The sequence below is a fragment of the Argopecten irradians genome, chromosome 13 (assembly GCF_041381155.1).
Source record: "Argopecten irradians isolate NY chromosome 13, Ai_NY, whole genome shotgun sequence".
In the NCBI taxonomy this organism is placed as follows: domain Eukaryota; kingdom Metazoa; phylum Mollusca; class Bivalvia; order Pectinida; family Pectinidae; genus Argopecten; species Argopecten irradians.
Genome location: NC_091146.1, coordinates 15,447,983 through 15,475,554, shown reverse-complemented (window position 1 = coordinate 15,475,554; position 27,572 = coordinate 15,447,983). Strand labels below are relative to the sequence as shown.

General features: G+C 34.3%; 2 protein-coding genes and 1 long non-coding RNA gene across 3 annotated transcripts; 2 read left to right on the top strand and 1 right to left on the bottom strand.

The window, feature by feature from the left end:
• Positions 1-255: 255 nt before the first annotated feature.
• LOC138306053 (uncharacterized) lies at positions 256-5,724 on the bottom strand. Its single transcript, XM_069246395.1, has 4 exons — positions 5,122-5,724; positions 4,264-4,528; positions 3,479-3,588; positions 256-3,049 (listed from the first exon to the last, which is right to left on the bottom strand). The coding sequence occupies exons 3-4, from the start codon at positions 3,561-3,563 to the stop codon at positions 1,830-1,832; spliced, it is 1,305 nt and encodes a 434-aa protein (XP_069102496.1). The 5' UTR covers positions 3,564-3,588; positions 4,264-4,528; positions 5,122-5,724; the 3' UTR covers positions 256-1,829.
• A 1,583-nt stretch (positions 5,725-7,307) lies between these two features.
• LOC138306230 (uncharacterized) lies at positions 7,308-10,452 on the top strand. Its single transcript, XR_011205813.1, has 4 exons — positions 7,308-7,528; positions 9,221-9,463; positions 9,819-9,905; positions 10,360-10,452. It is a non-coding gene; the product is annotated as an uncharacterized lncRNA (long non-coding RNA).
• Positions 10,453-10,546: 94 nt separating this feature from the next.
• Positions 10,547-15,314, top strand: LOC138306229 (uncharacterized). The gene is made up of 6 exons (XM_069246627.1): positions 10,547-10,777; positions 11,275-11,352; positions 11,844-11,910; positions 12,328-12,389; positions 12,619-12,850; positions 13,677-15,314. The coding sequence occupies exons 3-6, from the start codon at positions 11,889-11,891 to the stop codon at positions 13,796-13,798; spliced, it is 438 nt and encodes a 145-aa protein (XP_069102728.1). The 5' UTR covers positions 10,547-10,777; positions 11,275-11,352; positions 11,844-11,888; the 3' UTR covers positions 13,799-15,314.
• The last annotated feature ends 12,258 nt before the right edge of the window (positions 15,315-27,572 follow it).

Genomic DNA, 27,572 nt, shown 5'->3' with positions numbered 1-27,572 from the left:
TGTAGACGGTAACAGCATAACGCTGGTAACCAACAGTTACGCTCTGCGGTAACGTTGGTGTTGCGAACGTCAATATGAAAGTGTGTGTTGGGACCAAGTTCCCACTCTTTCTGGTCATGATTCTCTTCACGTACGTGACCGGAATGCACTCCTCTTGGAAGTATGACAGTATGTCGGCCTCATTGTCATTGCGCAAGGCTGGGCACCTGATTACCCCCTTGCTGCAATTCCATGATGAGAGTGGTTTTACCCTTACGAATTTGCAGCACATGCTGTTATACAGCATATGTTGCAGATATGCTTCCTTGTATGCTGGCATCATGCTGCAAAGTTGGAAGCACTATTGCAGTACATGCTGTACTGCAGCATGAGAGTATGCTCTAATGCAGCATGTGCTGCAACTGTGCTTCTATTGGTGTGACAAAAATTGCAGCATTGATGCAGCATGTGCTGTACAGCAGTATGATTGAAGACTGCAATGCAGCATGTGCTGCTGTCATGCTGCATTATCTTGGAATTTCCTGTTATCTACGTCTTAGCTATGGGAAAATATGCTGTTGGGCAGCATGTACTTACTTCATGCTGCATTTTCTTTTATTCTACATCAACCCATGCTGCATTTATGCTGCATTCACTTAACTACTATTTACTAACCATGACCATACTGCTAGTATGCTGTAGTCACTTAGAGAATTAACAAAAAAGTTATCCTTGTCAAGAACTGACTCAGCTCAGTAAAATAAAAAAACATCCTACTATGTGACGTCCTCAATATTATATACATGACACTGATCATGAGGTAATATATATCTCAACTGAAGAAAATCAATATTCTTATATGAAGAAAGGGAAGGAAGACAAAAATAAAACAATGAAGAAAAACACAAAAACAGAGAATTTAGAACAACATTATCAAATAGATTTAATTCAGCAGAGGACATACAGAAAAGATTGCATTAACATTCTAATGGTCATAAGTTCATAGGTTATGTAAATATATACACATATATATACACAAATTTAAACAAATAGTTTTATGTTTACACAAGTAATTTGTGAATAAAAAAGAGATAAAATCTGAAGCTCTCCTCGATCTGTTCTGCATATATATATAAATCAAATTTATTATGTAATGTAGCCATAAAATGATATGCAATTTTTTTCTCACTGCTAGCAGTTTGTATTTCTGTATTTCCAATTACTTGTGCATAAATTTTGGAATCTTTTTATTCTCCCAAGAAGTTTACATTAAAATGGAAAACTTAGGGCTATCTTGAGAATTAATTTGCTCCTTATTAATGTAAAGATATCAACTTTTACTGCTTCAGAAAAAGCATTTCCTCATTTAGTTTTATTCTTAGAACCTAAAATCATTTTAAACATAGAAATCTAAGCATCAAAATTTAAAAAACTGGAAGATCTAACAATAGACCAAATGTTAGCTCACTTCAAGTATTAGCAGACATCGCACTGTTTTGACAGATTCAGAACATGGCTAGGTGGATCCTAGAAAATATTGATTCTTCATTAGTGATTAATCTTTCTCCCAAAAATTTGGGAACTCAGCAACATATGTTTTACCTGCACCAATGTCAAAAAACATTAGTTAATTCCTGAATGTCCTGCAGCTTGATCACCTTTGTGTCTCCCAAGACCACTGGAGTTATATGAGGACAAAATTTTGATTGATTTGGAACTGCAACAAGTTCACGAGCAATAGCCCCATATTGGTAACCTGGTGTTGAGCATTGCACAAAACACAAAATTTGAATATTGTCTTTATCACAAGATACTGTGAAAGAGTTCCTTCTTTTGACTGGACCATATTCTTAAATATGGAGTACATGTCCCTTGTGAAGGACTCTGTACATCTTCCTCACTTCAAATACTCTTCCAAAGCATTCCTGGATTGCTAAGCTTTCTGTTTCATTTGGTACATACAGATGTGATGCACCTAGCTGAAATGTATTGGTACATGGTCCAAGTTCATGATCTTTATAATTTGCTCTCTTACTCTTCGTTAAGTTGTTGTAAAATGTTCGGATTGGTCCTTCTTGCAGAGTGTCTTCCAGTTCTGGAATCTTCTGCTGAATACAAACTGCTGTTAAGATTTGTTGTTCAATTTGCTGGGTGCCATGAAACTGATTTCTGAGGTCTCCATTTAATCCTTCATAGAAGAAGCAAGAATGAGCCCAGAGGGGTCCAAGATCCTCAATTTTCTGAGTTAGGTGAAGGAGGCTGTGAACATTAAATGTTGAGTATCTTTCACCATACAATTTTTCAACACCTCCCACAAATCTTTGAAGAGAACGCTTTGCTGAAAGTATATCCTCTCCAGAGATGGAAACCTTCAACAAATGGTAAACTCCTACCACTAAATTTACATAGTGGCTGAAGTAATCTGTAGGCAAGATGTCATTTAAGACAGGTACAGAATAGAAAAGTAAAAATGTTCTGAATTCTGATGCCTTCCAGTCACCATAATCATCAATGTTTTGTGGCATTCTGGATATCAGGTGTGGCGGCCGAACACATCTTATTCTTTCATTGATGCTGTCAATGGACGCTCTGATAGACCATGCCTCTTGTCTGTGGTCTTGGTTTATCCAAAGCCCAATCATCATTTTCATGATACCCAGTAATACACAGTGCATATAGTCTATGGTCGTTCCTCGTATCAGAGAAAATGTCGGGAAAACAGATAGCATTGATATGCCTTTCACACCTTTTTCTGGTTCTGGTTCTCTTCTTTTCCCCTCAATGAACTTTTTTTCCACATTCCTTGCAAACGTTAAGGTTTCTTCATCAGTCCTGATAGTTGCATGACCATTTGCAATGTGATCCTCAGTCAAATCATACGGATATATATGGGAATTGCCCTTTTCACTTATATAAAAAGTTTCTCCTTTGGTGTAACAGCAGGGGCAGCCAAAGTTACCGTTGAACTGGACAAAGTCTAACATCATACACCTGGCAGGTGCATCAGCTACCGTAGAAAGAATTATGGCACGGAGATTGACAGCATTATTGTTGACTTGGACAGTTTCACCTGAAAGCAAAAAATTTCATCTGGTAACTTTAAAACATTTGTTTCTTTATAAATAATCAAAAAATATTTCTCGGGTTTTTCTTATATTTTGGCATTTGTCAATGCTAATCCCAGGAATCTAATAGACAGATATTATGATTTTAGGCCTACTAGTTAGTTCACTTAAGTAACAATTTTTTTCCAAAGAATCTGGCCCATGATCTTGAGTCAAGCTCATTTCCTCAGCACACTGAACTACTGGGCTAAAGTTGGCAACATTATCAAGGAAAACAAATCTTGCAAATAGGCGCCAGTGTATTTGTTACTGTTACAGTATAACTCTTGAATCATCCAACAAACATTGTTTTATTCTATTGCAAAATGATTTCATGTTAACATCAGTAATTTCAGCAGTATCTACAACTTTTAATGAATTATTCTTGAATTTACCTTTGAACAAATCCTTCATTTCTGTAAGCATAGATCCTAGAAATAATTTCATATCAGGTTTTTCATTTCCATACCACAAACCCATAAATAATCTATTTTCTCTTGTAAACCTGAAAATCAAAAATAATTCAACAATATCAAATACTTAAGCGATAACAGCAATTGTCAGAAATGGTCATCATGTTTAACTTAAAAATTAAAATGTTTTATTATATAGTAAACTGATTTCAATTATTGCATATTTTGAGCTGTAAGTTAAAAAATTAATATAATAAATGGAAGAGTGTTGAGTGGTAATAATATCTCAGTGTTATTTAACTGAACTCAAAATTGAGTATTACCTCTTTCTTTAAAAACAGACACGGAATATTCATAAAAACATTGTTACATGGTTTACAAGTTGCAAGGGATTAATTTTACTTGAGCAAAAGTGAGGGTGTAATAAATCCCAAGTGATAAGAAAGCAACAATCAACCAAACATTTTCAGATTTTTTAAAAGAATGACTTCCAAACATTTTCAGATTTTTTAAAAGAATGACTTCCACTAGTCCGAATGATTCTGACATTCTATCGACTCTTTATATTGGTCTGGAGTCAATGTCAACAAACATCATTTGAATGCCGACCCAGGCGCCAATCGCTTATTTCCCACAGTTTATATAGGGATGGAGTTCTGATGTCCATCGACTCCAGACCAATATAAAAAAGTTGATAGGACGTCAGAATCATTCAGACTAGACTACCATTAGTGTCTACAAGTATTCATATTTTATAAACATTTTACCGTAAGTTTGGAGGAAGTTCATTTATAGTTGCATACACTGGCCAAACACTGAACTTAGATGACTTAAATATGGCTACTCCATCTGTATTCACTTGAAGGGAAATATGCAGCTCATTTTCCCTTCTGTCCTTCTCAGATATTCCTCTCAAATATCCTGATTCATCAAAATGTTCTCTGTACAACTTCCCATCTGTAATGTCTTACATAGAGTCTAAATCTGTTGGACTTTGCTTTTTCTTTTGGATTGCTTTGAAAATTCCTGGTCCTGGAATGTGAAATAAGTAATACAAACTACAAAGTCTACTTTTAAAAAAAAATTCCATTTAAAAAAATATATATTATCTCTTTCAGACTAGCATTTCAAACATACAATATAAAAATGACGGGGCAATTGGGCACAAAATTATCAACATGCATGCAAATGCATGGTTTCACTAAAATATACATAGGCACTTGTATATGGAAGGCAAACCAAATCAAGAGCTGAATGTACAATGTGTCATGTAGAAATCTGTAATACAATACTATATATGCATTCAACTTTGAATCAAAAAAAGTTTGAAGTTTCTTGTTGTGTACCATAATATAAAGTCCAAAGGGTTTGAAAAAGTGATTTTAATATTACTTGCTTGAATGAATATATAATCACCATTAGATTGTCAGAACTTTCAGACTTTAGAGTACAAGTTGTCAACATAGATCAGAACATTTCTGATATCCATCAAGACCAGATTGAAAGAAATATCAATTGTTGATTTTCAACTTAAAAATCTGAATAAAAAACTGTAAGGTTCGTTGTTCTAGCTTTCAAGCTTTGATATCTTGAAAATTCTCTATACTATTTCAGTTCAAACTTACTGTTGAGAATCGAAGTCAGCTGTTTTACAGTTGGTACTGTCAGGAAATGACTAGACCTTGATGATGAGCAATTAGGGCAGTTTCCATGGTCATTTACTCCAAAATTCAGGAAACAATCCTGACAGTAGAAGTTGAAAACGATCGGGTTTTTTAAGTTTTGAAAAAAATCCCTGTATAATTTCAACGTACTACGGCACAAGTTGTTGGACATGCAGTGCAGTTCAACCAAAACAAGTAAATCACAAAGCGCAACACCGGTAAGAGAATGCCTCATAGCAAACGTAATTATGAGGAGCATCGACAGTGATGCAGTAAGTCTACATCCAGCATAAAGTGGTTGATCACCACGTGAGTTTGGAATCTGTTCAGAAGAACATGAAGATAGCTCAGCCTCCAATATATCATTTACCATCTCATCAAATTCATCGATGTCTGAGCCTGCTTCTCCAACATCGGCCTCATCAATTATCTGTGACGAATCGTGCGTTCTCTTTCGCCATTTTGTTGTTCTGGATTCTCGTTGGTATGGCCCTCTCTTTCCAGTCATATTTTGATGAGGTGTTTTAGATGCCATCATGTTTTTTAGGTCACCTGAGACGAAGTCTCAAGTGACCTATTCTAATCGCCTTTTGTCCGTCGTCGTGCGTCGTGCGTCGTCCGTCCGTAAACAATTTACATTTTCGACTTCTTCTCCAAAACTGCTGAAGCAATTTCAATGAAATTTTGCACAAACCTTCCTAGGTATAAGGCCAATCAAAATTGTGAATTATATGGTCCCCACCCCTCAGGGGGGCTGTAAGAGGGGCAAAAAGGGGTAAAATTGAGTAAAATTTCAAAAATCTTCTTCTCTACTCACAGATGTGGTAGAATCAAATACTTTTCATAAATAGAAAGGTCTTAAGGTCCTTTACAAAAATTGTGAATTATATGACCCTGGGGTCTCTAGTTCCCCCTGGGGAGGGGGTTAAGTTTACTATAGTTTATATAGGAAAACACATTTTTGCGCATTATTTGGTCATTTGTAATAGGAAATGAGTGAAATGTTGTCAGAATTATCAGTACGAGAAGGCCATTTTATCCTATTAAAACATTTCCTGACTGACCTCCAGGGGCCTTAGGGGCGGGGTAAAAAAAGGGTCAAATAGGCTAAAATTTCAAAAATCTTCTTCTGAAATTCTGGAAATGTTAGAATCAAATACTTTTCATAAATAGAAAGGTCTTAAGGTCCTTTACAAAAATTGTGAATTATATGACCCTGGGGTCTCTAGTTTCCCCCTGGGGAGGGGGTAAGTTTACTATAGTTTATATTGGGAAAACACAATTTTGCGCATTATTTGGTCATTTGTAATAGGAAATGAGTCAAATGGTTGTCAGAATAATCAGTATGAGATAGCATTTAATATCATATAACAAATTTTCAATGACCGACCTCCAGGGGCCTTAGGGGCGGGGTCAAAAAGGGTCAAATAGGCTAAAATTTCAAAAATCTTTTTTTGAAATTCTGGAAATGGTAGAATCAAATACTTTTAATAAATAGAAAGGTCTTAAGGTCCTTTACAAAAATTGTGAATTATATGACCCTGGGGTCTCTAGGTTCCTCCCTGGGGAGGGGGTCAAGTTTAGTATAGTTTATATAGGAAAAACACATTAATGAGCATGTTTTGCTCAATTTTTATTGGAAACGAATCAAACTTGGTTAGAATTATTAGCCTGAGATAGCATTTTAATATCATATCCACATTGGTCCTTGCCGACCCCCTGGGGGCAGAGGGGCGGGGCTAAAAAAGGGTAAAAATGATTAAAATTTCAAAAAATACCTCTAAGTTCACAGGTCTGATGGAAGCAAATACTCTTCATAGTATATTCTAACTCAGGTGACCGTTAAGGCCCATGGGCCTCTTGTTTAATGATAACAAAGCGAAACTTGAGTAATATCGCGATGGCGGCCATATTTATTGAGCATGATGTGGCACTGTTTCGTACGTGTAAGTGCTTACCGGTTTCTAGGACTATCTAGCTCTATTATACTTAATTTAATATCTCAATAGTTAATATTCAATAAAATTATTCGTTTGTTTAGCTATTCAAACAAGAAAATAGAACTACGCAATCGTCACACGATAATACGAAACTTCGGTTATGCGCGTTCCGGTTTCGTCATTCTGGCGCCAAATTGGAACCAGTAAGTTACGTTAACGCGCCCATTCAAATACATCGATAGAAAAAATGTCAATATCACATGTCATCGTTGAATGGCAGGAAGACGGATTTCCCATTGGAATTATACCGCTAAGAAACATCGAAGAACCAAGGAAGGAGTATAAAGAATACAAGGAAGATGATATTGTGCAGGCCAAATGCTTGGGATTTGAGGGCAGGTATCCTGCCAAATTATTAAAGTTTGGGGGTAAGTTGTCGTTTAGATCGATATTAAGCACTTGTAACTATACTGGTTGGCGACATATTATCGTGAAGAACATATTATCGTGATTTTGATTGAAGGGTTACACTAAATGCGATTTTTAAACGGTTTTGTGTTTAGAAAGATGACACCTACCAAAATTACCAACAATATTTTCAAATTTAGAAGAAAATTTAATTTTAACATAATAGATACCAAATTGCAGTAAATCTTACCTCACAAGTACAACATTAGCCAGGGGGAATGCATGATATCGGCTTTATTCTAAGATAATAGTCCCGATTTATATATCGTCTGCTTCAAAAAACGAAAGTTGTAAGGGAGATAATTCAATTTTAGAAAAGAACGCTGATCGGGGTCACTACAGCGCTTTTGATCAGACGACAAAATATATTAAGTTAGTAAAGAATGCCGATTTGATTTGTTATTTTATTGTTTACAGAATTAATCACCACCAGAAATCATTCAAATATCTTTAATATTTATTCAGAATACTAATAATTTATACATACACGTGAGAAATATTTGTCATTTTCAAGACATTTTGCCAGAAATAGACCTCTTCTTTTCCCCTGTCAGCGTAATCTAACGATTTGACATGTCATAAACAATACACGTTTTCTCTCATTTGCAAGGCAGTTTTTACATCAATTAATTTTTTAAAAATAGTTCAAATGTTTATCTTTATGTTGATACCAAATTTAATTTATACAATCACACGTAACTATTTTTAATATTTTTTGACAAAAAATCACGATAATATGTTCAGTAAAATGACACGAAAACCAATTTGACCGCCTTTTTTCAAAGGGCTGTGTTTATTGTAAAATATCATATAAATTCACTTAAAGCTTATTTATTTAAAGTGTTGTGGACTTAAGCTTATTTAGAACTCTAAAAATCTAAATTTAAATTCAACTTTTAGAAAAAAAATCGAGAAAAATCGCTATTTTTTCACGATAATATTTAGCAAGCCAGTAGATTATGCTGGCATGGTTTTCCTTTTATTTTTTATCTATTATTATGTTGAGGTGGTCACTAAAACTTACATTACTCTGTTATACTGAGGTTAATAATAATAGCTACATCTCGTTATGTGTACGTACGCTGGTGTCCTGAGTGGCGCACCTAAGCACGTTTGCTTGAATAATAAATCCAGTAAATTCAATTTCTTCACAACCTAGTTTATAGTTACCCATAGTTTGAATGTTCATTCATACAATACCAATACTTCTATAACTCTCTGGTATTTACAAATTACCCAAAACATGGTAAATATTGATGGACGCCGTGTTTTTGAAAGTCGAAAAGTGTCGGCTTGAGCGGCTTCCAGTTCTGCAAATTAGAAATATAAGAGCTTCGGACATAATTCAAGATCAGTCTGTTACTATGTACCATTATAGTCCATCACGTTTATCTTCTGTGTATTAGTAAGTAGTGATTAACGTATAATTTGGCATAATAATTATATCTAAGTGAAAAGTTGAAATGAATAAACTGGAAGAAGAAATCAACTAATCATACATGCATGTTTCACGTTCAATTCCAGTTTCCAATTTATTTCTGTAACTTTTAAGAAAATAAGGGAAACCAAACATACAGACATGTACAATCTGTATCATACTATTTGAATTAATTATGTAATCTCCAATTTATTGAACATTTTTGAACTAATAGAGAGTGTCAAGGACCTGAAAAAAAGTACAAGAAAGAATCTTAAGGACACCCAAGGAGACCCAGATATCATCCCAAAAGAAACACCAGAAAAACTCAACACCAACTCAGAAACAGAAAGAGAAAGTGAGAAAGAAGAAATGCGGAAAAAAAAATTCAGGAGAGGAGGATAGAGGCACAACACCGGAGGGAGGCAAGAAGGATAAGAATGGAAGAACTTGATAAATTACTGGACCATACAGTGAGGTAAATTTATGTGAACATCTTCTGTTCACTATGGATGTGGTACTTGAGTAGGATTTGGAATATTGACATTATATAATTACATCGCATTGGCATTTCTATTACCTGATGTATTTCATTTAAGCAAGGCATTCAATCAGTTTGTTAAGTAGCCTCGCAAAATAAGTTTTGACTCTGGTTTGAAGGGAAATGTTTATTTTTGAAATATGTTTTGACCCAGATTTGTAACTGAGCTTCTGAAATTGACAAATATTAAGAGTGAATGCCCTGTTAATTGTATCTTCCATGATTCATGATTGCATTTGTTAGGTATTTATACAATATAATATACTGATACATGTTATGCATTTACATATAGTGCTGGTACAATATCCACACCTGAGGCTGCCTCCCCAGTATCTGGTGACAGTGACTTATCTGAAGACAATGCACCTATACATATGGAGTAAGTATGTAATGTAATGAGAGTTTGGAATGCAAAGTAATCAGGACTTAGGTTGTGGTTTATAAGGTTGCGTGATGGACATAACTGTATTAAATACTAGTACAAATCAAATTATCAATAACTATATATATGTATTGTAAAACATATTCTAAAAAGAAAAAAAATCACACCTCAAAAACAATAAATTCTTAAAACAAAATTACTGAATATCAGTATGTTAGTAATCTATCATGATTGTAAGTCCCAAAATTTGATTGTACCCGTGTAAGTGGTACAAATTCAGTTTATGATTCATGAATTACTTTGAAGTGGAACAGTGTCAAAGGAAAGGCTTTCAAGTACATGATTCCCCCAAATCAATGAATAAATGAAATAAAATTAATAACACAACAGAAGTCGTTTTATCTATTTATTTGAAATGTATACCTATACTGGCACATGTTGTTCATTATAGTGTTAGCACAACATCCACTCCTGCCTCAATATCCCCAATACATGGCATTGACAACAGTCACATACCCGAAGACAACACACCTGTAGATATGGAGTAAGTATGTATGCTGTGATGAGTTTGTTGTTGTTAGGGTCATGTTACTTTTTAGATGCATTTAGAATTCTAACTTAGGAGTTTAGCAGAAGAAACAAACATGGCATTAAGCCTTTTCTGAAAGGAGATAGAAAGCATTTTTATAGATTATTAATTAGCATTAATACGTCGATGTTATTGTGACTTCACTTTTCTTCTTGTGAGTGAGAACAATTGTACTTTGCTGTTGATAGATTTAATATTTATTCTAGTTTGAATGTGGCAGTAAATGCCAAAGGATACCCTACTACAGCCATGAAAGTTCCTCGACAGCAGCCTATGCAAGGTGAGAATTACAATTATATGAAACAAAAGTTGTCACTCGCCCGTTGAAATTCTATTGAATGATAATTGGAACTGCATTCCAGGAAACCTGACATTGAGGAAAATAAATGACTATTATATATTCAATGCCATGTGGTCAAATTTGATAAAATTGGAACTATAGAGTACAGATCATATGCTAATTATTAATGGGTTTATTTGATGTTTGCTGGGTTCATTAATTTATTGCCTTAGGTGTTGATTTTATATAACCAAATATTTCACTTTATAATTGCTGCTATGAATATACATGATGCATACATGCTTACATGAAAAGTATCTGTAAAATTGTCTAGCAACATCCATCTGAAAAATTTCTGTAATTTTGATCTTGTAAATAATACTAAATGTTTGCTGTGGGTGTCAATTATATTGTTGTTTTATTGAAGAAAATTGCATACCAGGTGAGTGATTCATGCTTGTGTGTGGCAGGCAATAATGGTAATTTTCATTTTACAGATACAGAATGTCGCAAATGTCAACAGTTTGAATATAAATACAAGGAAGAAGTGAAGAAATTCGATGTGCTGAAATGCAGTGAGTTAATTTGAATTGATCATTCTCAAATTTTGTTGATAAATTTCCCTTGGTCTCTGGTCTTGCATTGTCCTTTTTATGATTGGATAGCGAACAGACTACAGCAAGCTATCATAGATTTTTGCATCTTCAATTATATCATCGCCACATTGAAATACTGATGATGGGTAAATCAGAGAGAGAGAAAATATAAAAATCATTTAATTATACATTAAAGAAATAATGATCATCCTTGGTCTGACATTTAACAGGATTTCATACTGTAATGTTAAAAAGTTGTTTTATGTCAACATTACTTGACATTGGAACTTCATACTTACCACATATGTTCATGTATGGTAAGGGAATGATATAGTATATACAGTTAAGGTATTTTAAGGCTTTTTCATTTGACTGTCATGATATTAGAATACAGGGAAAAAAAGAACCGAAAGAAAAGACAAATCAAACAGGAGAAACTTACCATACATCAATATATATATGCACTTCAGAACTGGCTGAGGCTCTCAAGGAAACAGCAGTTAAAAGACAGGCAAATGGAGGAAAACTTTAATGCTGGTTAATTTTCTTTAAGCATGCATATACATTGCTCTTATTGTAAATCATGACAATACCGTATTCATTTCTTTATTTTTAACATTTATTTCTTTGAGATATTAGATTGTTGATCATACACAATATTTCATGTATGTAATAAATCTGATGCATACATATTGCCAGCACAGTGCAGTGCAAAATCATGTAACACTGACTTAGTTCTGCATCATCCCTCTGAAAATGAACTATCACTACCTATTGAGGACAATGTGTTGCTTCTCAGATTTTTGTTAAGTTTTTTTTACTGGTATTCCTTGAATTCAAATTTGCTTTACACCAATTAGTTCTAAAAATATCAAATTTAATCTACAACTGATAAAATTTAGGTTTTTAATAAAGTTTATTTGGATAATTGTTGCATTGAATATTTTACCACAGGACATTCATATGCAGTGCCAAAACCAGGCATCCTGTCAAGGGATATTGCAACAAAGTATAAGGTAAATATGATTTAAAACTACATTGTCTCAAATAAATTGGTAGTATCCTAATGCTCTTCAGGATTTTAGTTCAAATTTGTCTTTCTGTTTTTTTTGCTCTTTCTTAATGCTGTGCAACAAATAGATTTAATTACAATCTTGATAATCATTTCTATTATCCCCACGACTGTCAGAGCACAAGTTGAGGTATTGCAGTTTATATCTGATGCATGCTATGGTTATTTTTTAGATGGTAGAGCTGGTACCAGCATCATCAGTTTTTGTGTTCCCTCATGACCTAGAGGAAATTAAAAAAGTGAGGAACATGGCAATAGCAGGCACAGTATCCAGTGGTTGTCGAATGGCCAAGTTGCTGATGAATAAATTCTGGCGAAAGAACGAACTGATTGGGGCAACCATTTCCACGGAAGGTTGTCCTAGCAAAATAGTGCTGGATCAGCACATCGTACGAGCCATAAAAGGTACGTCTTAATCTAGATTTCATTTTTCAATAAATAATTTTTGAAAAGGTCAATCAATTTAATCAGATATCTTATTGTTATGCTCATTCTCTGCAAAAAAGCTCACATTCAGTTTTGAATCATTTTTTGTCAGATTAACTATGTAGAATGAAATATAACTACTATCATGAATCCTATTCATTAGTTATTTATATTGGTAATGGCAAAGATACGGTGATCACTGTCGCCTAAATTTAAAGTGGTGGCCTGCCATGCATACCTGGTCAGAAAACCCATCAGCACTACGCATATAATTCTCGAACATCTTGCAACACACATTTGTTTTAATCCCCAGCGGTTGACTGACCCGCTTCTATAGTGTTTGAGTAACACTACTTATGGACCCTTTCAGTTTTTGTCACGGTTTGGCCGTTCTTTGATACAGTTCATTGATCCTATATCACATCTATTAATGGTGATTGAGTGAAGAATGTATGTGCAAATTATTTATTCATTATTTACTCTATTATTTGTGAGTACCACTGATTTAACACATTTGTTTAGAAAATAGAACTTCATAAAACAATATAATTTTATATCTATTTTGCTTTTAATGCCGTGCCATAATATTGCATGATGGAAAAACCACAAAAATATACATTTGCACCAAAAGTTTGCTTGGTAAAATTTCCTCCACCCATGATTTTTCAAATTGGGGTAACCCTCAGATATGTTAATATTTTCACACTACTTTTGCATTTTAATTAACCATTGTTTGGATGGAGGAATTATTGTGTCCTTTACTCATGGATCTGTTTTTGTAAGCTGTTTTTGTGCTTAATTTCAGCTTATTGTGTGTCAAATTTCGAGGCAACACCGGGTAATATACGTCAGGCTATGGCGTCCAAAATTACTTCCATTGATGCAAAGGAAAAGAGACCACCAGTAAAAAGAAGTTCTGAAGTTTAGGAAAAGTTCTGAAAATATGGCTGCTTTATTCATCATTGTTATGTTTGGATATCAGAAGTTATTAAACATGTCTTTTTTTATAGATATTATACATAACGTCATTGTACCCAAATTGATACCTTAATTGAAAAAATACCTAAAACATTTGTGTTGTTAAAGTTTACCTCATTTCTCATTGGTGATACCAAAGATGCATCATTTATTGATTATTACACTTCGTTAATGTAACTATTTCTGTTATTTTCTCTGAAAGATAACTTTGAAATTGATAACTCTGTCTGAATCATGTTAATCCCTAGAAATGTGGCCGTGCGACAATTACTTTTTGTACTATAATAGTGTTTTTTTCAAAGCGTAAGGCCTCCTCAAAGAAAATTTTTCTTAAATAATTAAATTTAAGAAATAAACACTTAATTTTTCTTAAATAATTAAATTTAAGAAATAAACACTCAACAGAAATAGATAAAATATAGTTGCCGCACATTATTTTTTTATTTAGTCACGTGCAAATTGCTCTTTTTATAGCATTATTTCTCCATCTTAATTTTTACTAAAACTGTTACTAGATTCAAGTATTTTGTAACTTGATTGATTCATAATTATGTTTGTAGTCTTTTTACATTGAATTTTTTTACAATCATTAAAAATAATTGATAGTGGTCTTTTGACATATGCACAACATTGGAACTGAAAACTGAATTTAAATGATTGAAATATCACACAAGTCATTACGTGGTGTTACGGGGTACCAAATTAGCACAGGTGCTGTTGTGAAAACACTTTTACAATTTTTACAGTAAAATGTATAACTGTATTCAGTATGACTCGTTATAATAAACGCAGCTACATCCCATTTATAAAGTAAACTCACAAAAATCTATATAAATTGATTTTTCTTAATTTTATACATTTTTTCTTGCTGGGTATCAATTTGGGTACACATCATGTGACAAAACTAGAAATTTCGAGACATGATATTAATTGTTCTAACAATAAAAATAAGCACTGAAATAACAAAACCAAGCATCAAATAAAGTTTGTGTGCTCTTTTTGAAAACAAAACAGAAATCAAAGTACTGAAAGTACTAAATGGCTCGGTCTTGATGATAGGAGAAATATATTTTTAAGGTCAATACTACTGTAGTTTTGTACAATAAGAAATAAATTTGGCTGGTGTTCCTAAAATACTAAAATCTTGGAAGCCTATTCTAATATTTCCTATGATGTTATATGTCAAATGATTTTATAACACATTCAGCATTTTCCTTGTTAATTTGATGTTAATGAAAATATCCATTCTTAATGACTATTGTCATCAAGTTCCTGGGACCACAGTATCAGTTAACAAGTATCGTTTGCAGCAGAGAAAGACAAGAGGCGTACTTTTCTATGACAAAATGTCTTAAATATAGAATATGTCTGTCCTCTAGAAGACTTATCAATATCACCACGTGATTTTTTAATAAATTGGTCAATTGGTCTACTTTTAACAAGTTTTGTAACTATTCTTTTGTAAAACAGCAAGTTGATTGTATCCGAACTTCAATTCAAACCGGATAACTTGTTAGCTCACCATAGACCATGAAATTGTTTGTACACTTTCTTAACTTCAGGATTGTTTTACAAAATTACAACTGAATTTTTCTACAACATTTTTTTATTTTCAAATCCCCATACCTCTGATGAGTATACTAAAACTGTCATTACAAGTGAATCAAATATATTCAGTTTAAGATGAACAGGAAGAGATACATTCCTCTATTTCTTATACAAACATTTTAATTTCTTCCTAACTGTTTATGTTTAATTAATCAAAACAAACAAACAAACAAAAGTTCAGCAGGTTTTTTCCCTTTCTTTAAAAACGCTACCATTAACATTATGTTCTGTACCTAGATATGTAAACAATTCTTATAAATCTAATTCTGTATTCCATAACATCAACTGGTGTTGTGGTACCGATTTACGTCTTGAGAATATCACAATTTTTATCTTTCTGATATGAAGTTCTAATTTCCATGTTATGCAATATTGTTAAAATTCAGGTAACATTTGTTGTAGACCATAAAAATATTTCTGATATCATAAAACAGTGTTATTGGCAAATAATATGATAAAAAGTTTGGGATACATTCCAATATCATATACCGTAAAAACTTGTATAATTTGCGCAGGTACTTTTTAGGGCTGAAAATGCTTAAAAAATCTACTATCAGTATATTTTGGCGCATCAAAAAATGGGGAAATACAATGTCCAGGGAGTCCCAAAACCGATGTATGAAGGTGACAATTTCAATGCAAAATATTCCCCATAAATGCTTGACAACTTGCACAAAAAGTGTTGTATTTAGAAGAAATAACATATGAAAACCGCATTGTGTTTGTTTTCTTTTATTGGCCACCGTAACCTGAAACTGAAATATCTAGCAGATGTCCCAAAACATTGGCTGTATGGTCCGCCGTACTCCGTGCACATGTCAAATGTTTTGAGATATTACACATGAATAGTAATCAGGAATATTTGAAAAGAGTAGAATATATTTACATTGGCACAATAAGTAATTAGTGTGTTTGAGGATCATTAACAATCAACAGTAATCAGCTAGCGGATACGTAGTTTAGCTTGCAACAATCACAGTGTGCATAATTTGTCGAGATTTTGTAAGACAAAATATTCTTTTCCACCAGGTAAGATTCTAAGTCATAAAGGCAGATTGAAAATAGGAAGGGAGATAAAATAACCAGATAAATATTTGTAGCGGGATCAGACTGGGTTGATTATCGGTGATCAGGTAGCTCAGCCGGAAGAGCTACATTTTCTTCTCTCCTGTTACAGAATTGGCACCCAACTAAATAACCAACGGTTGTGGTGTTTGAAAGGGTCTCGTATGTATTCAAAAAAGGAGGGAGGAGTGGAGTTGTAGCGGGACTGGACTGGGTCGATTATCGATGACAAGGTAGCTAGAGCACGGTAGTAGAGCACTTAGCTAGTGTTCGGAGAGTCCCGGGACTCGAATCCCGGTCTTGCCGCTACATTTTCTCCTCTCTAGTTACATATGGTACCATACTGTGCATGTAGATATTCAAGGTAAATCAACAATGTTCGCTGATCTTGCAGAATTTCCTTACAGTGTTATAATGAATGCAGTAAATGTATGTCTCATTGGTGTGATTGATTTAAAGGCAGTTCATGTGGTGACCGAAAAAAAGGTTTAAAATTAATACATTGATAGCCAAGGCGGGGAAAACATAAGACGACCTGTGTTATACAAATTAATGTTTAATTGATTTTCATTAAATTGTCTCGAAGGTGATGATTAGTGTGTTATGAACGATAGACTTAAATGTTTTTTGACAAAAAATATTACCAGCTTATGTCATATTGTGTTTTAAATTTAAATTATCTTTTATTTATTCATTTCATTTCATTTCAAGCATGTGTACATGTCATAGAATATAAACAAATGTCAGGTATATGCTTAAATCATATTACAGTTAAATTCACAATAAGGAATTTGAAGATGATGATAGTAATTTTTTCGGATTGATAATTATTACAATATTAAGCTTCCACAGTTGAAAATTACTTCTTTTTGTTCACACAATTCTTCTCCTAGACTGTTTCCAGTTGAAATGATACATGCATGCTGACATTCGGTGTAAAACATAAGGAAACAATAAATGTGTTAACAGAGTAATTACTGAAAAGGCTAATATCACATAATTAAACATTTTAATCAATAATTACCAATACCAGCATAGAGGAAATATTATTGAAGTTTTAATTCCCGCTGTTCTTCAGTCCTCCTGTTCTTACCTGTAAGAGTTTTGTCCTTCATAAATTGTTTGTAATATAGCAGTTGTTATATAATGTGCACAAAGAAGTATAAATATACACACGTAATGCATGGGTACAGTGGTTAAATTAATAAGTTATACAGAAAATGAGGGTGCTGATCATGAAAAGCGTAAAGTCTATTTTGTTGAGTGAAAAGTTAAAAAAACTAACATTGTTCTACACCCAAAGATGTGAATCGCACTAAAAACAGTGATCATGTGGGCTTTTGTGCGATTGCATTTTCTAAGACTGTGCCAGGTGGTAGTGATTAGTTCCGTTCGAGTGATCACACAATGCAAGCGGAGAGTCGGTCGGGAATAATGTTTATGTAAGTTTTGATTGCTAATCTCTGATGCTTGTTGGTAAAAATATAACTCAGGATAATTGCTAAACAATTAACAATTAATTTCTCTACATTTGTACAGATTGAAAACAGCTTTTTTAAGTGCCGTTTTACGGAAGAATTATGAAAAAGAAATCGGGCATTTTCGTCGATCTAGTAGTCCAAAAAAATATCACTTCGAGTTATATGAACATTCCATATATTGATTTATGTCATTCGGCAAAAATTTACTTCGTATTAACCTAGTTTAATGATAATGCTGTATGTTTTTGATCAGAACGTCAAGCTCCTGTGGTGAAAATAACTAAAATGTTTTAATAAGTATGGTTTAGTGGTATAAAATCTCTGAACGTACTTTGAGTATATGGATTACTAATCTGATTTTAATACACGGGTGCTTATAAAAAATTATCGAGTAAGTTATGGATGTGGTAAATAATTCATATCCTTATTAACTGCCCGCGTTAGTTTAGATTACGCCAATCTTGGACATTTACAAAATGTTCACCGTCTGTCCACGTACTAATTTTGCAGTAGACCAAATTTGTCCAAATTTTGTTAGAGTTGTCTTTCTTCCATTGTTAGTTCCGGATGAACGACATGTGCCAGTAACACAGCTGTGATAAATGCATTTCCATTTCGCCCATGAAATGGTATTTGCTCCGAGACAAATTTGATTCAAATTACAAAAATTCATTAAGGGTATCAATTTTGATGTTCGAGGTGAAATATTGATTTTCTTTTTTTCCATTGCGGGATAACTGTCACTAATGGAGGGAGGTAAACGACTGGGGGAAAAACAGCTTCGAAAGCGAAGCATTTTTGGGACGAAACGTCTTTCATTCATTGTAAACAACCCATTTTGGGAACGAAAAATTTAGATACTTTGTAAATAATTCAGGTGAAAATTTTCAAACAGAAGATCTTTTGGATAGTGTAAATATAGTAAGGATATAAAAAGCCGTAATATACTATTCCTATTTCAACGTTACAGATACGCTTATATCAGTTAACTTTCATATTCAAAATTTGCTATTTAAAATTCCCGGTAAAATCAAAGTTGTTGAATACACTGCCGCTAGGAGCGCTAGTATCTGCGAGCAAATTCTAAGCCAATCATATTGAGGAAATTGACTGTAAGAGAATTTTGCAAACCAGGATCATAATGGCGAGGTGAATCCTCGCCAAAAAAGTGAAGCACACCAAGCAAACAAATGTCATATAAGAGAAATCTACGTGTATTGGTATCAATTTTGGTACAATGACGTTAGTTATTTCAGTAAATTTGTCCTGAATAATCATAGTCATAATTGTTAGTTAAATTGTAACTTAGACATTAATGTTTTTTTCAGTACCTTTACTAGTCATATTTGTGTTTTAAATTGAAGCTTTGATATTATGTGTATGTGTTTTTAAAACAGTGCCAAGTTTCCTTAGTTTTTAAAGAAATCTTAAACTTTTATTTATTAACATTTGACCATGATGTGCTAGTTTTTAGCAGTAGAAATATTTTTTTTAATTCACAAATACCTCATTCCCCCCCCCCTTTTTTAAAAATTTTTTTTTACTTGCTTTTATCTGTTGAATTATATATAGTTTAAAAAAAAATATTTAATCACAGCTTTTCCCAATCTTCCTCACTATTCCATTACCAGTGTCTATTCTCTATGTAAATTACTTTAGTAATTGTAGGGTATATATAACTATATACAGCTAAAGAATTTGGTAAATGATTCTGAAAAGAAATACTACATTATATCTACTTACTGATAATTTCCAAGCTGATTTGATTCAAGTGAGTGATGCAAAATTTGGACTCCTTAGATAGGATTTAAATGCATTTTTTACAATTAGGAGGAAATTCATTTTGTCATTGGCTAATGCGTTTCCAAATACTTGCCACACAAAAACGTTTGGTTTTGTTCAAGATACATGTTTACATGTTATTTTTGGATTTTTGCATTGCTATTTTTGGAGAGATGCGTTATCTGTTGAAAATATTTGTGTATCAGTAAGTTTGGTTTTTTTGTTGTTTTTTTATGAAATATGCGTGTACATTATTTCAGTATTATCCTAAAGCTGCAATAATCTACTATAGTTGAGAATGGTTGTAAGAAAAAGCTGAATATTTACAAGTCATATTTGTAAGTGAAATTGTAACTTAGTAATTATGTTCATTTATTGGGAAAAATGTGCTAGAAGTATCCAGGTTTTTAAGTACTTAATTTTGTAAAGGTTTATTTTGCAATGTACATTGTATGACCATGATGTGTTAGTTTTCAGGATAGAAAGGCATTCTGAAATTGGCAAGTTTGATGATATTTTTTATTTGCAAACACATCTCAATGCATTTTTTTCTGTACAAATTTCCACTGCCCCTTAGATGTGGTCCTGAATAATTTCATGCTGTAGCTGTTGAATTTTATTCTAATAATCTCTCCCTTTCGTTAGTTTGTTAGCTGTAAAATTGTTGTAAAATCAGGCATGGGGGTTAATTAAAAATGTAATGGTAAATTAATTGTAATGCATTACAATTTTTCAAGTAACTGAAGTGTAATGTGTAATTGAAGCAAAATTTCAATTACATTTAATATGGTAATTTAATTAATTACATTACAAAAATGCATGTAATGCTCAATTACTTTTCAATTACATGTGATGTTTTTGTCAGATTACATTTTCCCTTATTTCTGTTCTTACTTAAGTTTTTGTCTTTTACATTTTAGCTTTTAATATTCTTATGATTAGCTACGGTCTATCATATAGTTTGATAACAGTTCTTTATTTTTGCATTCAAGATCAATAGTGAGAAAACAATGTCTTTCCCACCTATGCCCTTAATTGTATTAAATTAGGTACAAAATTGGAAGTTTGATTTGAAGACCAGAGGGTCTAGACTAGCTACCTTTAATTATTAGATTATCATACCTTGGGTGGCAAACAGCATAAAGGTTGAGGAACAATTGATCGTTACCTTCAATATTTCTGGCAGGCTGTAGCTAGGTTATAATGGTTAGAATCACACCTAATGTGACATTCAAAGTCATACCCACTATAAATATATGGCTTAATAAAGAGGCTTAGTTTTCCAGCACAAATTAGAACAAAAAAATGCATTCATTTATAAAGACAAAAATATGGGGGTAAAATGCATTAGATTGACCGTCACAATCAATAGAATGTCAATGGTGGCAATGTTATAGATATATCGTTTGTAAAACACAAATTTTTATCCTAATAGTGTTGTATATTTTATGTTACTTCTACCATAAGATCCTTAAATTAGATATCCGTACCTTGTACATTTTCTGGTCACACCATTTTTCAATAGAGTATTAGTTTTAAAGATAATTAAAACAATGTTAACTCAATAATTAAATGTACTGTTAACAATGATTGATTGTATAGTTGACAGGTGACATTATTAATTTATTACCTAATTAAGGGACTCATTCTTACAAAGGTAATATTTGGATTATCTAAAAGTAACCTAATTAATGGAAGGCACTAGCTTAAAATTAGTATACAAATGTACAGCATGGAATAATGTTATTGTTAAAACATAGTTTTATTTATACATAGTGGCCCAGTCCTTGCAGTAAAAGTTTGGGTCTTTTCATGTTAAAAAGGGGACAAGTAATGTGGTAATTTAATTAATAACATTGTTAAAGTAATGGTAATTTAATTAATTACATTGCAAAATACATGTAATGGTAATGCCATTTTAAAATGTAATGTGTAATTTAATTAATTACATTGCTATGTAATTGAACCCATCCCTGACTGTAAATACATAAAAACATAAAAATACTCCCATAAGTCAATACTTAATTGAAAATAGCTAATTCTGATAGTTAGCAATTTGCAATACAGGTAAAGTTTAAATATATTTTAAGCTTCTTTGCTATGGTTCATATATCTCATAAGTCTAGTCACCTATTTTGTGGACTTAGTGTGCAAATGTTTCCTTCATAATCTATGTACAGTTGTTTTTATGTGCTAATTAATTGGTTTTATTTTCTTCATAGAATTGCATTTACCTGTTACATAAATGTACTATTTTATTACAGACTGGTTGCAGCATTGATCCCAGCATATGTGACTTTCTCATGATAAATCTGCAGGGATGACCATGCTGTGATCATGCTACAACCATACTGGGATTGTGCTGCTGTACAGCACAGTTGTGCAGCAGATTCCCAGCATGATCACAGCATCATTTGCATAATTGAAACATGCTGGCATTCTGCTGCAACTAGGCTGCAACATGCTGTACAACAGCACAATCCAAGCATGGTTGCAGCATGGTCATTTTAAGCACATACATTATCCATGCTGCAATCATGCTGGGATAATGCTGTACTGAAGCACAGTTGCAGCATGATCCCAGCATGTGTATTGGTACTCACATTGCCTGTACTACAATCATGCTGGGATAGTGCTGTTCTGCAGCATGATCCCAGCATGATCTTCTGTATACACATTTCCCATGCTGCAATCATGCTGGACTATGCTTTTCTGCAGCACAGTAAAAGCATGGTCCCAGTATGGTTACCACTACAGGCTTTCATTGCAATGTGTGCTGCAACCATACTGCATTGCAGCCACATTCACAGCAGAGATGCAGTATGATCCCAACATCATTTGCATAATTGAAACATGCTGCATCTAGTAAAGATATATAGACAGAAATTTTGGTCACTGTGCTGCATCCATGCTGAAACCATGCTACAATTCTATGCTGCAAACATGCTGGAAATATACTGCATTCATGCTGGAAATCCATAAGGGTACACACACAGTGAGGCCGGCAAAAAACTGGTGGTTCCAAGGAGGTTCTCCGCTTGTTGCTTGCGGAAAACCTCTATTAGGAGATCACCCGATCCAAAGGCTTAACAGATTTGACATCGCCGGGCAATGCCTTTGATGCCCTTTCGCAATATTAAGGGTGATAAACCTGCAGTGGTCTTGCCGCTCTGTGTCATGACCAGAAACTGTGGGAATGTGTTTGTTGTACCGCTTTTTGTTTGTTGATTTGTGGTTGATTCCTTTTGGGGAGATTTTGGATGTAGTTCATTTTGTTTGTTTTGGGAAGCCATCTTTAAGAGTTTATACTATTCGCTAGCTGTGCCCCCACCCACCTCGGAGCCCAACAGGGGGACACTCATGATGACATGAATATCCAGTGTCAAAGTGCCAGGGTTACACAGATAGTATACTCGGGAGGATATTTCGAACGAACATAATTCAAATCAAGCTTGCGACAGCACGCTCGCAAGATTGTACACCTACAAGCTCGATCAGAATCAAGACAATCCAAATTAAACTCACGATTGACCCTAAGCCACCGCCTTCTTGGAAATCTACGAACCAAGGGCTCTGCATGACCAGCCGATTGATAATACAGGGCCCATATTACCTCTTGTCTAACCGGAGTCTGAAGCCAAAGTAGTGTGTAGCAGTAAAAAAAGGAAGAAAAAAGAGCAAAACCTATTCAACCACCAGGACCTTCTTCCCCCGGATACGAGATGCAACCCACGGCAAACAGGTTGGCTCAAATTGGAGCTACTGTGAAAGCCTTCAGCTACACTGATATCACGCGGACGGACGCACACCACACCCCCAAAAGTGGTGTGCATCCGCAAGAGACCAGTGTACCCAGTCTCGGGACATGGACCCAGCTTTCATGGTTTTACGGCCCATCGACAACTAAAGGTCATTTAGGGCAGAGTATCGGAACATACATATTTCAATCAGAATGTTTTATTTCAAATCCTAACATTTGGGTTTTCTTTGCTTGAAATAGGAATATCTAGAGAAAGCCACTGCAAATTTAGAGCTCTTAGACCTGGCTTTAGAAAAAAAACATCTTACGAAGTTCAGCCCATGCCTGCATGCAGTACACCAGAAAAAAAAATGCATTGGCAACTGAAATTCAAGGAATAACACCCAAAAGGACCTATTTAAGTGAAATGACTCCAAAACGAAGGAGAAGCCCTAGGTCACCTCGACTATTATCACCATGCCAAAGGTAAAGCATTGTTCTGTTTTTATTCAAACTCCGATTTCCTATATTACCTGAAAGTTTTTAACATGGCGTTGATCTGTGGCCACTTTTAAAATAAACAAAATTTGTTTACTCCTGAACTAACTTAAGAAGTTTACACCGTATTTATTTAAATTAGCACATTTAGAATTAAAAAAATATGAATAACCTATCAAATGTTAAAGTTCATTTTTTTTGAAAACAGATGTTGTACGTGGAAAGTGGTCATTTGCCATGAAGGCGATGATCAATGGGAAATTGGCTGATCTCCGGAAGCGAAGTGCTACAAGGCATTGATTTGTTTGTTTGAGTTTTACGGCCCATCGACAACTAAGGTCATTTAGGGCCAAACTACAAGTCATGCATTAATATCAGGATAAAAGATCAGGGTAAGAAAAGGCAAGTAAGGACTAAAACACATATTGTAAACGTTTATTTGATAAAAAAAGGTTTGCATGGGATAAAATAGTTTTGGCTAAAAACTCATGCACAATGTTGATGAAACGATGAAATGTTGAGTTGATACGATGATATGATGAGAAAACGTTCATATTTTGTTTAAAATACCGATCTCTTTGAGATAATTGAAAATACGATTATGTCTCACGGCATGAAACAAAGTGTACATGTCGGAGACATCATAGTACTTATCTCGTATGTGTTTAAAATCAATACAATGCAATAAAACATGCTCCACTGTGAGAGGAGAATCACATGCATGGCATGTAGGAGGATCCTCCCCTCTCAATAGATAGGAGTGTGTAAAATATGTGTGTCGGAGCCTAGAGAGAACAACTTCCTCTCTGCGGTCTCTTCGACTGGACAGGTTAGGATTAAGTGTAGGTTGTATTTTAAACAGTTTATTGTTTGTTTTGGTAGACCACCTTTGTTGCCAATGGTGTTTAATGGCTGACTGAATGTAAGGTTTGATGTCGGTGTAAGGTAGTTTCAAATGTGTTTGTGCTAGGCGATATTCCAAGTGAAATATCGCGAGAAGTGGTCATTGACGAGATCTTTCGTTTTGGACGCGCAACAGCCAGGCATGTTTTGGCTGGCGGACTGAGAGAACATTGATACTGTAAGTATTTTGTCGTATTATCGATTTACGTTTAGCGCAATGTATTGTTCTGATGTTTTTTTTCTCGGTCTGTTGTCTGCAGGGTCGTAGTGCATTCGTTTGTTTAAAACTTTTTTACATCGCACTTTTGTTAGACGACCGGCCAACACGTGGTGTTTGTACGTTCGGGGCATCCCCCGTACGTTTGGTGGCGTATGTTTTATGATGTTTACTAGCTTTTGCTAGTTTTTTGGTTCACATCGTTTTATTGTGAATTAGCCTGTTTTTGATCGGGCATACCCCCTTCGGTATTGTGGCGTACACTCCTAGTCCCTAGGTGTGTTTTCGTTACCCGCCATTTTGGATCGCCCAAGGCGTGGGTGTTAGGTGTGGGGTGAAAACGACGGTGGTCGTGGGTTTTTAACCGCATTTGGTCACTCGAATATCTTGTGTACTTAATCTGTTGGCAGGTAAGGTTAATCTACCTTTTGGTTCACATGGTTTTTGGTTGATATAGTGAACTATTTATTGGATGATTTCACATGGTTTTTAAAATGGGGTCAACGCAGTGTGTTTAGTCTAACACGAGTGTAGAGGGGTCGTGTCAGAGGTGTTTTTTGTGGTTGACCGACTTCTTTAGGTTATGATCAGTCAGTAGGTAATGGATATTTTGGTCTAGCATAACTCTATTTATGTTTGCCTTTAGTCAATGGCTTTTATTATCACTAGGACATTTGGTAGGGTTTACACAATGCTTGTTAGGGTTGGTTACCCAGCTGTGATTTGGGGTTGGGGGGGACGTCTCAAAGGTGTATTTGAAGTATTGGTTTGATATGCAGTCATATGTTTGGACTGTCACTGTGTTAAGATACCCTATATTTTGTTTAGTGTTGGGGTATGATTTGGTTTGTACTTATGTAATTACATATAAAATTTTCAGGCCAGTAGGCATATGGATTATTGACGTTGGTGGTGTTGTAGAGTGCATTTGTTTTTCTATATGTTCATCGCTTTATAATTCATATGTGCCTGTTGTTATATTGTAGATGGTTGTTTTGAAGGCAAGGCATTCGCTGGTGGGAAAGAATGTGTTGCCCCTGGCGCTGCGTTCTGAGGGAGTATGACATGGAACATATTGATATACCAAATTTAGCTCGATTGAAGAGGGGATCACCAACTGGACAAGTATGCGCTAAGCGAGCATTGAGGCGGAATTCCAAAACCTCACAGGAGAGTCATTGAGGACTATTACCAGTACTACACTCGAAAAGTATAATTATGGAATTTAAGGAAGGGCACGAGAAAAACTGACCCCGGAGGAGGAGGAAGATGTTTCCATGGTTACAGAAAAAAGTACAACAAGAGGCCCATGGGCCTTAAACGGTCACCTGAGTTAGAATATATAACGAAACAAATAATATGAAACAAAATGATAAAGAATATAAAACCACTATATGCTGGCCTTGAAGTTGGTCAGTGATTTATAATTTGACTTTTTAGACTATGAAGAGTATTTGCTTCCATCAAACCTGTGAACTTGGAAGTATTTTTTTTTGAAATTTTAATCTTTTTGACCCTGTTTGGTTCTGCCCCTCTGGTCCCCCAGGGGGTCATCGAGGACTGATATGGATGTTGAAATGCTATATCTTAGGCTAAGAATTCTAACCAAGTTTGACTCATTTCCTATGAAAATTGATCAAAAAATGCTCATTAATGTGTTTTTCCTATATAAACTTAAGTAAACTTGGCCCCCCTCCCCAGGGAATACATGAGACCCTAGGGTCATATAATTCTCAATTTTTATAAAACACCTTAAGACCTTTCCATCTATAATTATTTGATTGTACTATTTCCAGAATTTTAGAAGAATGTTTTTGAAGTTTTAGACTATTTGACCTTTTTTTAGTCCCACCCCCTCTACCCCAAAGGGGTAGGCCAGGATCAATATTGATATGATATTAAAATGCTATCTCAGGCTAATAATTCTAACCAAGTTTGACTCATTTCCTATGAAACTTGAGCAAAAAATGCTCATTAATGTGTTTTTCCTATTTAAACTATAGTAAACTTGACCCCGAAGTGGAAACATGAGACCCCATAGTCATACAATTCACAATTTTTATAAAACACATTTTAAGGCCTTTTCATCTATAAAGTGTATTTGATTTTACCATTTCCAGAATTTTAGAAGAATATTTTTGAAGTTTTTAGCCTCAAAAATATTCTCTATCTGACAATTTTTTGGCCCCGCCCCTCTGCCCCACATGGGCCCGGCATTGACCAATATGGATATGATGTTAAAATGCTATCTCAGACAAATAAATCTGACCAATATTGACTTATTTCCTATGAAACTTGAGCAAAAAAAAAAAGCTCATTAATGTGTTTTTCCTATTTAAACTGATTATAATTTGGATTTCTTTTTACTCGTGTGGAATTTTTATTTTGACAAACATTTAATGACAGCTTAGAGGAGTTGACAGTTTTTCA